At 41.2% G+C, this 14,884-nt stretch overlaps 1 protein-coding gene and 1 long non-coding RNA gene across 2 annotated transcripts in view; one reads left to right on the top strand and one right to left on the bottom strand.

Annotated features, from left to right (window-relative positions):
- The window catches only part of LOC128852867 (uncharacterized), a 117,513-nt gene extending 115,132 nt beyond the window's left edge, over positions 1-2,381 (top strand). The window contains exon 3 of the long non-coding RNA XR_008450966.1: positions 2,244-2,381. This is a non-coding gene — a long non-coding RNA (uncharacterized LOC128852867). The remainder of the gene's footprint in view (positions 1-2,243) is intronic.
- Positions 2,274-14,884, bottom strand: part of TRABD2B (TraB domain containing 2B) — a 297,563-nt gene continuing 284,952 nt past the window's right edge. Inside the window, exon 7 of the mRNA XM_009561919.2 lies at positions 2,274-12,727. Coding sequence (XP_009560214.2) covers positions 12,505-12,727 — 223 coding nt within the window. The 3' untranslated portion in view covers positions 2,274-12,504. The remainder of the gene's footprint in view (positions 12,728-14,884) is intronic.

Raw genomic sequence — 14,884 nt, 5'->3', positions numbered from 1 at the left:
CATAAGGCTATTTATTTTGTACAAAGCCAAACCACGTTGCTTTTTCTTCATTCTGAGCTCATACTATAAAAGCTCTTTGTAACAAGAAGTCAATCCAAGCCAAAGTTCAAAACCACGTTTCTATGTCTGAATGGACCATTTTGACTTTACCTGATATGTATATCTTTTTAATAAAATTGTCAGCCAAGGTAAGGGGCATTGACTGAATGTCTCAGCATCACTCAGTCCTGCAATTCTGACTAAAATATGTTACATGGGTGATGATGGTGGACTCTAAACTTAGGGAATGGTAAGTTTTCACACGGTCAAACTCTGGTCAGATCCTGCAATGGAAGTGTATTATGTGGAGTTTATAGCTCATTTTGCATGTTGTGTGATTCCTAGTCTGGCAAGTTCTGCCACCACGTGATGCCACAGCTGTTTGCATGGTCACAGCAAACAGTGGAGCTGCACAAACACTGAATATGAGCCAGGAATCTCTGAGTTTTGGTGGTCTTTATTTTTAAATGATTTTTGAAGTTCATCACCCTTCACAAGAGACAAAGTGAAATGCTTTTGCAAACGCTACACATATGACTGCATTCTTAGGGCAGAGGCTGTCTGGAACCAAGCACAATAGCATCTGTAAAATAGCTGACAACAAGTCACATACGCTCAAAATATTTCTCTAAGAGAAGAGTCAGTCTGGGTGGCACCACTGAAAGAAGTAAGCTTGGGTGACAGCTTTCAGACAGTGCATGGTACATGAACTTAATCCCACCTTGCATGCTTTTAAAGAAAGAAAATCAGGAGGCAGTGGACTACATGCATTAACTTTACAGTTTTTAAAGGATTTCGTTTCTTGTGATTGGAGAAACCCACAATCCTGCAGTGCCTCAGTGAATGTTGTGACAAGATTCAGTCCCTGGTTGAACCACTTGAGTGGTATTACACAGAAAGACCACTCCAGAGCTGAACTGTCAGGTTGGCCTTATCTAGGAAAAGATTTTTAAGACATTTATTCTTTGTTCTAATCCTCTAGGTCGTTCCTAAGTTTACTCTTTTGGGCAAATTTCACATACTCTGCTTTTATGCAAACAGCTTCTTCAAGCACTAAATGATAATGATGCCCTTTGGTGCTTTTAATTCACTGTCATAGTAGTAATTTGTGCCAGAAAAAGGAGGCATGGGAGCCCTTATAAAACTCTATTAATTGAAATAAATGAGCCATGCCTCTGAGAACAGTGCACCACAGAGGAAGGGCTGCCTTTCAAATCCTGCTCCCATAGATGTCCCTTGTGATTTCAGGCATGTAATAAAATCCACCGTCCTCCTCATTTTCCCACCTTATTAAGATGGGGCTGACACCTCTCTGGGTTATGAAGTCTAAGTCAGTGCTTCAGAAGCACTTGAAGGAACTGGAATTTTATTTTGAAAACCATAGCGAGCACTAGCCTTTCCTGAAAAGTGACATTTATGAGCATGCTTTCATTAGTCCCTTAGTTTTACTTTTTAATTTGGAGTTTGGAAAAATGTGCTGAAAATCATTTTACGGGGGCCTTTGGGAGAAATCAAGCTTCTTGCAGAGTTGGAGCCCTAGGAGATCACAGAATGGCAAGGTCAGCTCCCTGAACTCACCAGACAGCAATGGAAAGCTCCACTCTGGCTTTAGGGTGGACTCAAAGCCCACCACTGATTTTAGGTTGGACCTAAGTATGAATTTTTTCCAACTTTTTCATTTGTACATTCAGGTTCAGAGAAAGGGGAAGGTGAGAAAAGCACACAGAGAAGTGTGTGTCTGCTCCCTTCCTTCTCTCTTTCTCCCCAAAGATCCTTTCCATCCATGCAACTTTTTTTTCCCAGATATGGTATCATTTGCTTCTGTGACAGAAAATTCAAGAGAAACACAAGCCAGCATATTTATGAGTGTTTTTCTCCTCTTCCCTCCCTCTGAATGACTAGAGTTTTATTATTCCTCTTGACTGCATGCTGAGATAGGTCCTTTCCTTTCAAGCAGAGCCTGTTGCTGGCAGCAGGCTCCAAACCTGGTATACACTTTTGTTTTCATGTCTGAGTCTTCCATTAACACCAATAGCTTTTCCCTCCCCCCTCGCTTAGTGTTAATGCTTTTGGATAAAGACAACCCAGGAAGGCTGAGGTTTCGAGGGAAGTTATAATCAGCATTATGAAGAGAGATTGACCAGGTTTCAAATTTTTACTCTCTCTATGTGCTTCATGATCTCACTTTTCATGTCTTTTTATAGGCTTGCTCAGCCACAGGGAAAGACCCAGGTGTTGGTCTGTCACCATTAAACCTTCAGTGATGGGAAAACTAACCCCAGAGATGTCTCTGTCTGCCCTTCTTCATGGACTCAGTAGTGGCAGATCACGATCGATGCACATTGCTGCAAACAGGGCCAAGATAACAATGTTTGGCTCTTCACGAACTGATTGTATTTCCCTTGGAAGAAAAGGCAGCAACAGGATAAAGCCATTGTGTGGGTTGGATCCTGTCCTCAGGGCCACATTTGGCCCATGCACAGCCAGAGAACACAACCAGCATTGTCCATCGTACAACCACACAACCACCACTATTGTGTTTGCAATGCATGCGTAAACTGAACTAATGTGCCTTCAAGAGAATCCTTCTGGTTGAGAGATGATATCACAGACTCCGTATCCACTTTTGGCCTGGACTGTTGCTAAGAGAAAAAAACTGCTCTTGGTAAATTCCTTGAAGTGTTTTCTTCCTACAGTTTGGACGAAGACAGTTTGTCCAAGAAGGATGGGTAGGTGTGAGTTTCTCTCTCTTCCCCTTTTGAGAGTTATTTTTGCCAGTGCAAAATGGAAGATAATAATGCTCCCATTAAAAATGAGGTGACTGCTGTAGCTAACTTGAGTGGGTGGAAAGGACTTCATACAGGATGAAGCTGGAGACAAACCTATCCCTGCCAAGACAAACAGCTGCAGAGATCCATGGAAAGAAAAAGGGCCCTACTGCACTGCTGTTGAAATAATTCAGCCACACAGAGATAGTTCGGGCTGTGTATCCATCATGTTATAATTAAAACCAATGGCTTTCACATGAAGAAAGAAAAGGTGCATCATAAGTCACGCAGGAGGACTGGAGAACTTATATCATTAGGACAACAAACTGATATTCCTTAGGACAATAAAGATACAGGGCCTGTGCAAATCAAAGAAAAAAGCTCCCACTTCCCTTCCTACATCTGTCTTTCATTTGCATTACCTTTATCTGCCTGTTGTTGATGTTTTCTCACATTATCTTTGTCCCTTTGTTCAAGCTGCATTTCATTCCAAGAAGGCAAGGAACTCCAGGTGTGAATGAGGGCTGTTAGCATTAACTCACTGTTGCAGTTATTATTATTATCATTCCTCTGAAAATCAGCCCGATGGAGGTTTGCCTCCGTGTGATTTTGCCATTTTGTACCGTATCCTTGTTAAATGTGGAAACCAGTGCAGTACTTTGGATGATGGCTTGAACCCAAAGGTGCAACCTAGCAAAGTGCTGGCATGCCGTGGAGCGAGGTGTTTGAGGTCGCAGGATTGGGACCTGCTGCCCATATGGATCAGGTGTTCAGGACTTAATACAAAGCCAATGGCAGTCAGTGGAATGTTTTGGGCTAGAAGTTGCCTCAAACTCTCCACAAAGCTGCACACAAAACGCACTTTACCACGCGTCCAGCCTAGGGAGAAGGCAGAGTGGTTTGTTAGGTATATGGCCTGTTGTGTAGGCACTGTTTAACTCAAAGTTGTACCTGTTGGGGTTTTGAATCCTGACTCCTTTTTTGTACACCTGTAACAGTATGGTGGCCATATGAGGACCCTGGCCTTGTGGTCTATCCCATCATTCTGAAGTTCTAACTCCTGAATCTCACACAACAGTGCACCTCAGATGTTCTGTGCTCACACAAAGAGCATCCTTAGGTGCGCGAGATGGCATGGGCTGATGTAGGTATAGCAAGAGAGCTGCTGGGCACCTTTTTATCCCAGTCCACATGTTTGCGGTACTGTTACTATCTGCCCTCCCAAAACCCAGTACGTGAAACTTACTCAGTAAATATATAGGGGAATATTTAAAAGCTCTTCCCTGTGGTGGGAGAAACTGTATATTGAAAATACTAATACAGAATCTGTAATGCTCAGTAAAGCTTCAGTGGTTTATATTTTGAGACCTCGGTGAAATGAGGCAATCATATTCCCACCATCCAGCTATTTAGCAATCTAAACACACGCTATGTTTTCCATTACTTGCAGCAGACTTGTGGATGTCTGGTTATCTTTGTCTTTGGACATCCTCTGTGATTTGTGGAATTCCTCTGGCTCCACCTGTACACCCAACTTTTAATATATTTCTTCTTGGTCTCCCCTGCTCCAACTGAGCCCCTGGAGATGCTATGGATCTCCTTCTGTTAGATGGGCACATCTCTGGGGTGAGTCTGGAGCTAGAGGCACGAACTGTCGTAATGTTAAGCTGAACTCTAACTTCCCCCCAGCTTGGTATGACATGTTCAGCCTCTCCACACATCAGGTGCAGTAGAAACAACTCTGCCCTGACCGAGTGCACAAGCAATGATGTATTTTCCTATATATGCACTGCCTCAAATATATCTGCCTGTAAGTCATACTGGAGCCTCCTTTCTAAACCGATAACAGTTATGTGATTGCGGTGTGCTGGAACTGCCCCTTGGCCAGCAATTTTTGAAACTGTTCTCATGGAGTCAGAGGTCTCAAATATAATAATTTCTATGTGTTTCATGAGAATAAATATCAGGCAATAGATAACAGGGAAGGTCTATTAGTATTTTTGCTCAGGGAGAGGTAATAATATAAATTGTTAATAAATACTGGCAAATCTGCAGTGGGGTGGAGGGCAGAGATGTGCTGACCCTCCCCAAACTTCACTAGGTTTGCTGCTCACAAAATGACACCCCCTCACATTTCCAAAGGCAAAAGCTCTCCTGATGGATTTTTTCCTGCTTTTAAATGCTCACCAGGAAGAGGGGACAAAGAACACTCTGCATTTTAATTTGAGTGCAAACTGGCTAAAATGAAAAATAACCCCCCAACCAAATAAATAAATGGTGGTGGACTGCAGTTGGGCACTTGTGCGCTGAGCTGCTCTGCGGAAGGCGTCCATCCTTCACCTGGAGCAAAGATCGGTGCAGGCACTCGGGGACATATCTTGGTCTCTTGGGCATCCCTGACCTAATTCTACAGTTAGCAATAGACTACGAAAAAATCGTTATATGCGTTGCAAGTGCAACCAAGGGTCTGCAGTCTCTGTGCAATACTGGAAGTTCGCAAGCTGAGACGATTGGAAATCACTGGGCAGAATGAAACATGGAGCACACACAGAGGCTTCATTTAGTTAAATGCTCTTTCCAACCCACTCGGAGCAGGGAGCACTTGTGGGTGGCACTCAGGTGGTTTGGGAACCAGAAAGCACTGGTCAAAAAAGGAGATCGGCTGCTGGATAGCCATGCAGATACTAAGCTATTCCACGTGAAACCCAAATGTCTGCCCTGAACTTTTCTCATCACAGCTTCCCTTCTTTCCGTTGCAAATCTATAAACAGGAAAATCTCAAGTTGGAGTAAAACGCTGCAATAACAGTCTAGGAGTACAGAGAGAGGTCAAGGGAAGGAGAAGCTTAAGCAAACGGCACCACTGAGCCAGTATCTGGCTCTGCTGGCTGCATTTTCAGACCTGTGGCTGAACAAGACCCTTAAGAGCAAAAGAGCTTGGAACACCGGGACTGGCCAGGGGCAGGGCCAGCTGGCAATGCAAGACTGGTCAGGACATGGAGTGTGGGGATAGGGTTAAGACCACAGCTGGACCACAAGGACTCTCCGGACTGGCTGCAAGTCCAAAGATTGAGATGGCAAGCAACTTTGACTGTCTGGTTGGTGTTTTAATAGATGGGCTCTTTTTACATCATATTTTTACAGAGGTTTCCACCTATTCTGCAAAAGCAAATCCTTCCTTTGCCATGGTCAGCTTAGTTCAAACCAGCTTAAGTGTTTGTACCTCACGCTGCATTTCCTTTGGTGGATATTTCTAAAATCCACCGGTGGAGTCTTCTCAAAATAGTGTGTTAAAAAAGCAAATTATTAGCACATAATTAAGAAACAAACAATGATGCTGTGATCAGCAAGAAGTCTGTAGTGTCAGCTATAAGGTAATGGATGCTAGAAAGAGGAATATGGCAAGAAAAATGAGTAAATCTCTACGTCTGTATCTTGGTGTGGAGAGGTAGCTTCTGCTTCATTCCCAGCCGAGCTGCAGTACCAGATTTATTTTATTTGCCAACAGAAACAACAGTGGTTCGAAGGACACCAGCTGTTTGCGCTGGAGAAAGCACTCCCCACTACCACCAGGAATGAACATGGATGCTTCATTTGGGCTTTTCCACCCAGCTAGTTAGAGCACAAAGACTGGCTCTGCTGCTCCATGTGAGAACTGGTTGTGTGCTTCCCGGGGCAGTGTTTGAGGACTAACAGCAGTTGCAGTAACTAAAGTTGCTGGTGTAGTTCCATGGCTTGCAATGTTGCTTTACAACCATACATATCCAGGTAAAATGGATTTAGTAGTGAGGGATGGGGAGTTGTTAAACGGGAAGAGCTTTGTTCTACTTTTACTCAGGCTGACAAAAGTCCAGACTCTGCAGAAAATAGCATTCTGCAGAGGTCGTCAGGGTGTTCTCCTGCCTGTTCCTTGCTGCCTGGGATGGGAAGGTGCATCAGCTTGTGGCACAGAGTGGACTACTTGTGTTAAGCCATGCCAGGTTGGCAATGCCACTGTCAGCCCCATGGATCACTTTCTGGGTATCCATGTGATCATCCCACTCCATCCTTGAGCTGTGGTCCTGCCTGCCACCATGGGTGTCCCAAAGGCTGTGGGACCCACCATGTACTACCCTGGGCAGTATGCAAATGAGTAGATATAAGAATAAAACACATCAAAGCTCTCCCTCTGCCTCAGTCTCATCCATATAGCAGTTTCTCCTCCCAGAATTCAGGTCAATGTCCTTCAAGATCCCTGCTCCTTCATTCACCCATCCTTCCAAATCCTCAAAAAGGCTTTACCACTGAACCTTTGAAATGGTAGAGGCAAGCTCAGCCTCCAGGTCCTTCCCTTACTGTTAGGAGCTTTTCCTTCTTCCTAGGCACCACTCAAAATATGCCATGACAATAACCATGTGGCTTCTTTTGAGTGACATGTGTCTTCCAATCATTAAGGTTGGAAAAGACCGCTAAGATCACAAAGTTTGACAGTCAATCAAAGGCTGAGGCTGCTCCAGATGAACTCGTTACACACGAGAGGCAGCGACTTCTCACCAATAAAAAGGTATGTAGATTCTCCAAATGACTGCAGGAATGGCTTTGACAAAATCATATCATTTTATGAGGAACTTTCCCTAGAACATGACTTCCTTTACCCCATCTTGGTCTTGGGCAAAAGGAAAGCAGCACACCTAAGTTCTACTGACTGAATGTTCCCCCTTTTCAGTGATTCCCTAGCTTTTAGTGCAAAGGAAAGAACCTAGACATGCAAGATTCTTGTGCTATGGATTTATAATAACATTTTATTAATATATTATGCTACAAAAATATTTTGACAAAATAATATTAGAAAGCATCTTTTTAGTACACTCTTCAAAACAGTTCACAAAAGCAGGAGGCGGAACAGGAAAAAATATTTGAAATACATTTGAATTGAAAACTGACAAACATGCAATCTAAAAAATACAGTGTGAGCATGGATCTGCAGGATGGTTAATCATTCCTGTACTGACGACTAATTGGAAAGACCTTTATGCCTTTAGCTAGGCTACGGTGCCTCTGAAAAAGGTCACAGGAAAAGCTGTGTGCATGTGCATGTGTGCATACACACACAGAGACACATTCATGTGTGTGCACACACGTGTGTGTACACCCTATGGTCTCAAAATCAGGCAATTATTTTTCTTCTTCAGCTAAGCTGAAACAAGCTTAAATTGAAGCTAAACTTTGGCACACACCACGGAACACCGGCCAGTTCAGAGATATGACAAGCCCATATGCATTCTGGATATAATATAGAAATATGGTGCTAAGCAAAGTCTGGAATGATAACATTTATTCTGAGATAATAACTTTGGCACTTGGTTTCTCTACATAAATACATGATGGGAAATTCCTCCTTAACAGTGGTATATGGTAGTGACTGGGTCATATCATTCGAGTAATCATTGCACTAAACATAGATTAGGTTCTCCCTCTTTCCATCTCTCTCCCTCTCCACAACTGTATATTGAAGAACTTAGATAAATATACAGCTCTGTACCTTGGGTGTTCCTAAATTACAATGGAGCTTGGAGGAATCGGAGGGGAAGTTCAACAAAACAGATTTTTGACACCTGTATAAAGCATAGTTATCATAAATCATGTTCATCATTTATTGCCAGAAGAGGTATTGCATTATTCAACAGTCTGAAGGATTGCAGAGAAAGTACATCAGTTAATATAAAATACCTTCTGTCCCAGTCTATTAACTGGCTCTCCAAGTGGCAATGCATGTTAATATAGCATTCATAGTTAAACACAGGCAAGAAAGGCATTAAAACAATGAAAGAGTGGAAGTTAGATCTGTTGCTGGTGGTACGGTATATTTATTCCACCAGGGCAAGAGCTTGGCAGATAATTAGCGTTTGTTTATAATGTTACAGTTACATACAATGTGAATCGCATTGGTGTCAGTTGTAGCTGCACTGAAAGATGAATCACGAACATTCAGCTTTGGACTCATCCCAAATCATGTCCTTGATTGTTAGACACTCTTGATTGTGTTTCTCACGCAATCTACACCCTCTTGATTTCGTTTCTCAGAGGTAAATAGTAACATCGGTGTAGCAAGTACGAATATTTTTTGTTAAATGTCCTGCTCCTTGGAATTACAGTCGGTTTGCAGTTTTCTAAGAAACTCACAGAGAAAACTGAAGAAGTCCCTTGAAGCTGACAGTCAGTGTTACTTCACGAGCATGTATCAAAGTTGATGTGCACTTTTATGGTGAATATAATCATGATTGATCGCAATGGATATGTGTAAATCTGTGCTAACCAGTATTAGTGTATTTTGCTTAATACTGGACTGCTGTAGCTGATTAATAAATAATCTATTTTATCAATCACAGTGAGGGTCTCAGTTTTTAGTATTGCTCTGCTTACATACCAGGTATTGAAAAAAATTACCCTACGCCATACCTTAGGGTAAGACAACAGAATACAAGAAATGTTTGCGTAGAGAACTGTGCTGGAGCCATTCATGTGGGGTTCCTGAGCTAGGATCTACAGAAAGCTACTCAATCTCACATTTATTTTGTGTCTTCTCCCCTAACCACAAGACTGGGTGATCTAGATGCTTTTAGCCAGCAGAAGTCAGGTCTTCTCAAAGCCAGGGAACCTTCGCTTTGACACCTGCACTGAGCTACAGCAAACGCAGGGCACCAGCACAAGGGAAGTTCGGTGACCAGAACATTCATTCATTTCATAGGAATTACAGACAAAATGCAAATGCACCAAAACATACTTTGATAGCCAAGATATTTACATACTGTGATAGCCAAACGTACCATGATATCTGAGCTAACGAATATTGACCATTACTGTCCAGCGGACAAGTGACTCTGAAGAAAAAAACCCCTCATCAGCAGCAAATGCAGTGACTACTTTGTGCAATATTAACGACAGCCGTGAGTGTGGAGATATCTGTGTCCTTCTAATAGTCAAAAAAGCCCCAGAGGCTTATGGAGAAAGCCACAGGTTGGGAAACTGTAAAATTGTAATTTCTAATCTTGGTCTTATTGGTGGTTTTCCTTATGGTCTTGGACAAGTTGTTTCTGTTTTCTGCTCTTTTCTCTCTCCCTTATCTTTATGTGGTCTTCTCTATTTATACTGTAAGTTCGCCAACACCTGGAATTATTTCTGGGGTGGTACCACAGAATCATTTCTGGATTCTATCAAATTACAACAAATAAAATTCAGTAAGTTTTAGTCCATTGGCTGTTCACTTTTACTATGTAACTTATCATCACCCTTAAGATTTGCCTGCCTTATTTCCAGTCCCATTTCTGTGACTAATACATTATAATTCAGTTCTGATCTCCATCTTGAATACTGCAGGAGAACCAATAATCTTTTTAAATGCATTAAGGTTGAGTTTGAAGGTCTGTTAAGCCATTATATTCAAATGAAGGCATTTTTAGGGAAATAGCTCAAAGAAAACTGAAGTGTAAGTTCTCAAAATAAGTTTCCAATATCCAGCTCCGTGCAATAAATATTATGCAAGGTGAATGGCTTCTGTCCAAAACTAACATCTCTAATCTTCTGCTAGCCAAAATACACAATATAGAAGTATGCAGAGAGTGTGCTCAAAGCTCACATTTGGTGCAAAGCCCATCGTTTTCCATTCAGCCTTATCAACTGTTGTGCTTGGAAAAACCAGGGGTCACTTTTAGCACTGGTTGCTGTACCCACTGAAACAGACCACAACTCTACACCACATTCTGTCAAACACAGAGAAACGACTGAAGGTCGCAGTGTGTGCAGTAAGTCAAGAACAGTTTAACTGTATCCTCCCTGGCAAATTCTAGAATACAGTGGGTTGGGATGCATGATGGAAAAGCTCAGCATTGCATCGTGCTTTAAAATAAAACTCTGCTTTTTGTTGTCTATTTCTTTTCTAGCCTTCTTTCTTGAATTAACTGGTACAGTGGCAAACAAACAGTGAATCCTAAATTGTCTCTCACTGCAAAGACTTTAAGCTTGCATGGAATCATCTCTCCAGTCCTGGAGACCATGCTGCAGGGCTGATGGGAAAGTGATACGACTGTTTTCAGTCAGACTTCAATCAGAACTACTATTATCATTAACCATTATCACCTGATATTTTTTCCAAGGTGAAAAAGCACTGCTTTTTCATAAAGAAATGTTTGCTTTTTATTTTTCTGGTTTTTGAGCCTTCTTTTTTAATTAAGATGTCTTCATCACATATTTTGGGGTTTTGGTTTGCAGATTACTTAGAAAGAAAAACACTCTTTCAACTAAATTTAATTTTCTGGTTGAAACGATTGCATCCAAAGGGATTTTTTAGCATGTTTTGTTGCGGAGGGAATCAACATGCCTTGTTAAAAATAAGTTTTTAAGATGGAAAGGGTTTTTTGTTTGTTCCCTCCCCCCCCAATAGATGTTGTCCATCACATTGATGAAAAGTAGCTGCTTGGAGAAGGAGCAAATTTTTCTGTGTACGGAATCACAATTTTCCCATCTAAGTCAACAGAAGTACCATAGTCTACAAACAGAGGAAAAGTTCTGTACATCTCTACGACACACGGGTTAATTTGGCTCCTGTGGTCTTAAACAGATTCTGGAGAAGTCATAATTCAGCAGTGAGATACCAGCTCTAAACATGACAATAGAACGATGCAGAAGAATTTATAGATGCTTTTTCACCTTAGGGTTGTCCATCTGCATTAATACAACCAGCACAAAGAAGTTCTTTGGATTAGAAGGATACTAGATCCTTATATCCTACAGACAGACCAAGTTCTGTTCTCATTTATGCTGGGAAAGGTTGTAAGCTTGTGTTTAGATAAGATGAGGGAGAGAAGAAAATAACTCCAGTGGGATTAATCCAGACTTCGACAGCACTTTTTTTATTAAGAAAAAGTTGTCTTAATCTGTGTTAGCTAACGAATTAATCCCAGGGCAAAGAGAGAAATTGGTAATCTCCAAAGAAGTTAAATAGCTGAGTCAAAGACAACAGAAGGACTGAGAAGGCTATTTTGACTCATGACTTACTAAGTCATATAAATATAACTGGGATTTTAGGTTGTAGCAGCTAACTTGTGTTAAGAATGCACCTATTTTTCTAGTAAGCATAGGCCACAGAGGAGCAGAATCTGCTTTATTCAGTGTAAGCTGTGCCAATAGTATTAAAAACAAGTAGAATTAAGAAGTTCAGCAGATTTGTACTTATAGGACAGTTTCTGTAAAAAGTAATGTTTAAAGAAACAAAGAAGCCATTCATTTGGTGTCAGTTCAGACATTTGCAGAGTTGTCAGTTAGAAAACAAATATAGAAAATATTAATTTATCTGTTTCACCATCGCTACTGATTAATAGGGATGTTATTAACATATACACAAGAAAAAATAAGTTTACCAGTTGAATAAATACATTTTTTCTTTTTCTTTTTGTTTTTCTTTATATGAACATGTATATTTTACAAAACCCCATAGCAGTATGGGAAATAAAGATCCTTCTACAAAAAGAAGATGTAAGTTAGTGTTACGATAAAGCTTTAGAGTTTCAAAATGTATCTGGGCAAAGAGACAAAATCAGCTAGAAGGCACTACTGATTCACTGAGAAGGTCCAGTTTGCAATTGTTGTTGTCATAACCTCCAAATTGTTCATAAATTATCTCTCTTCTCTATTCCAAGGGATTGCACGTGCTACTAACGTGGTCAGGAAGGCTGCAGTAGACTCAGGAGAAAAGAAGCTATGGCCACGCAGAGAAGAGAAGTTATTGATGGCCATAAAACACTGGCTGAAGCTGAGCTTGTAGGCTGAGGCTGGGATGGGTGATCTGAACGTGGTCTCTGATCCAGTCGGTTTGAAATCCAAATGGGAGGTTTGACTGTGATGTAGCCATTGGTTATCCTGATATAGGAAGGCAACGTGGTGGTACTGAAAGGAAACACAAGAGAAGGATATTAAATACCAGAACACTTATCTCTACTCTGTGAATTGTCATCCTACACGGATGCAATGACAATAACAATTATTACTATTTGCACACATTAGACATGCAGAGAGGGCTTGTAAGTATGATGGTCTGGAAACAACTGATTCAGGATCCTTCAGCTTCTGGCTGCTGCTAGAATATAATTGAAGGAAGGATCATTCCTGATATATCTAGTTTACTGCACTCATTTTTTAAAGCATGCACTGTTGGCCACCATGAGAGACTGTGACAGACATATCTTCGTGCTGACACCATTCTCATATTCTTAGATACCTTCTTGCCAGCAAGGCCTGAAAATCTGTCACGTCTCAGAGGTGAGTCTTACCCACCATGGAATAGATACTGAGTCCAGGAGGGGACAGAAAAAAAAGGTCCTTCCCCTGTTACACAAGCCATAAAGAATTCCCCAAGATCCCCTTACACATTTGACAACCTTGAGCACAGGAGACCAAGCAGCTTCATTTCTTTTCCCGGCTTTAAGACATTTTGGATCAAATTGCAATCCCAAAACCAGACTCGGTGTGAAGTTTCCCTGTCTGTGGATTTGCCTCAATAGCAGTGTGATTGCTTATTGATTGTAGCTTGAGTTAATACCTTGATTTGATTGGGCAGGCTGGAATTCATCATGATTCCCATGACACTGAAGGTTGAAAAGGTCCATTTACAAATGATTGGAAAGTTTTAAGTTGTAATCTGCATTTCATAAAATGCTTCCGTGGCATCCATTATTGGATAATCCATAATCCACCAGTTGTCACAGAGTAGCACAACTGAGCTTGCACACTGCAAAGTGAATTCTGGACTTATGAACAAGGAGAAAAAAGACAAGTCCCTCTGAAAACAAGATGTGACACTAATATCTGCAGATTCTCTGCGTTACTTTTAAAACCTTCCATAACGGAGCTTGGAGGCCCTGAAAATGACTGTCAAATAGTTGTTTTACAGGGTAGGAAGCTATGCAGTCCCATAAATTAGCTCCAGTGTTTGAGATCTTGACCGTGGAGGTAAAAGGCTGTGTCTTGCATAATACCAGATAAAAGGAATACCACTTCCCTCCAGATTCATGCACAAAAATAGAAATTAGTAGCGCTGAAGGCTTTTGTCTTTTTCTGTCTAAGCAATAACAAGATGGCTTTTACTTCAAAGGCTTCAAATGTGTTGAGTCAATCACAAACTGTGAGAAGATCAGAGTCCACCCAGAAGAGGGCACAGGTTAACACACGTGTGGGTCAACATCAAATCTAATAGACAATCACTGCACACTACACTTCATCCCAGGTTTTGGGATAATTAATTTCATTTCTTCCCTCATCCTTTATTATAATCTTCTGGATGGGATAATTGTTCTGTAAGTAGAAGTGATCTTAACTAATGTGCAATGATTCAGAGTAAAAAGAAAAGGCAGTCTAGAATTAAAGACATGACAAATGCTTCCTGGGAGCAGATAATCCATCTGACCAGCATTAGGTCCCTGACAGTGAGAAGCAGTGCTTGTTCCAGAAGAACAAACAGCTGTAAATAGCCAATTCTGAAATCGAGCCTCGCTGGAGAAAGCTCTTATCTAAATTCCCATGGTGATTAGTTGGTTTATGTCTTGAACTGATGAAACAAGACACACAGATTCAGAGCTTCTGCTATGTTGCAACAAAACCGCTGCAGTCACTTAATACAAAGAGTCGATCTGGGATAAGCAAATGCCGCTGTTTCAAATTTGTCCAGCAGTTTTTGAGCAGTTAATTTAGTGCTGGCAAGAATGATACCAGATTAGGCACTGTCTATCCAAGCTCCTGTAATATATGTAACATTAAGTATTATCAGCCTTCCCAAAGTGAATACAAAGCATAATTAATGCATACTTCTGATGGAACTAGGTACTACACGCTCTGAGTAATTCAACAGAAATGCAGCCATGCTCCATCTTCTGAACCACATCTCATTTATCCTGCTGAGTGATGCTGCGGTGCACAGATCTGACAACAGTGGCAGCAGGATCAAAATTTTGAGGTTTTTTTTCCCCTTGTATCAATTTTTCTGAAGATAAGTACAGGGAAGTGTCAGTACTCATCTTTTGCTTACTGCTTGTCACTTTACAGAACTAC

The sequence above is a fragment of the Cuculus canorus genome, chromosome 8 (assembly GCF_017976375.1).
Source record: "Cuculus canorus isolate bCucCan1 chromosome 8, bCucCan1.pri, whole genome shotgun sequence".
NCBI classification, from domain to species: Eukaryota; Metazoa; Chordata; class Aves; order Cuculiformes; family Cuculidae; genus Cuculus; species Cuculus canorus.
The sequence above is the reverse complement of the archived record's forward strand: the minus strand, read 5'-3'. Positions and strand labels throughout refer to the sequence as shown.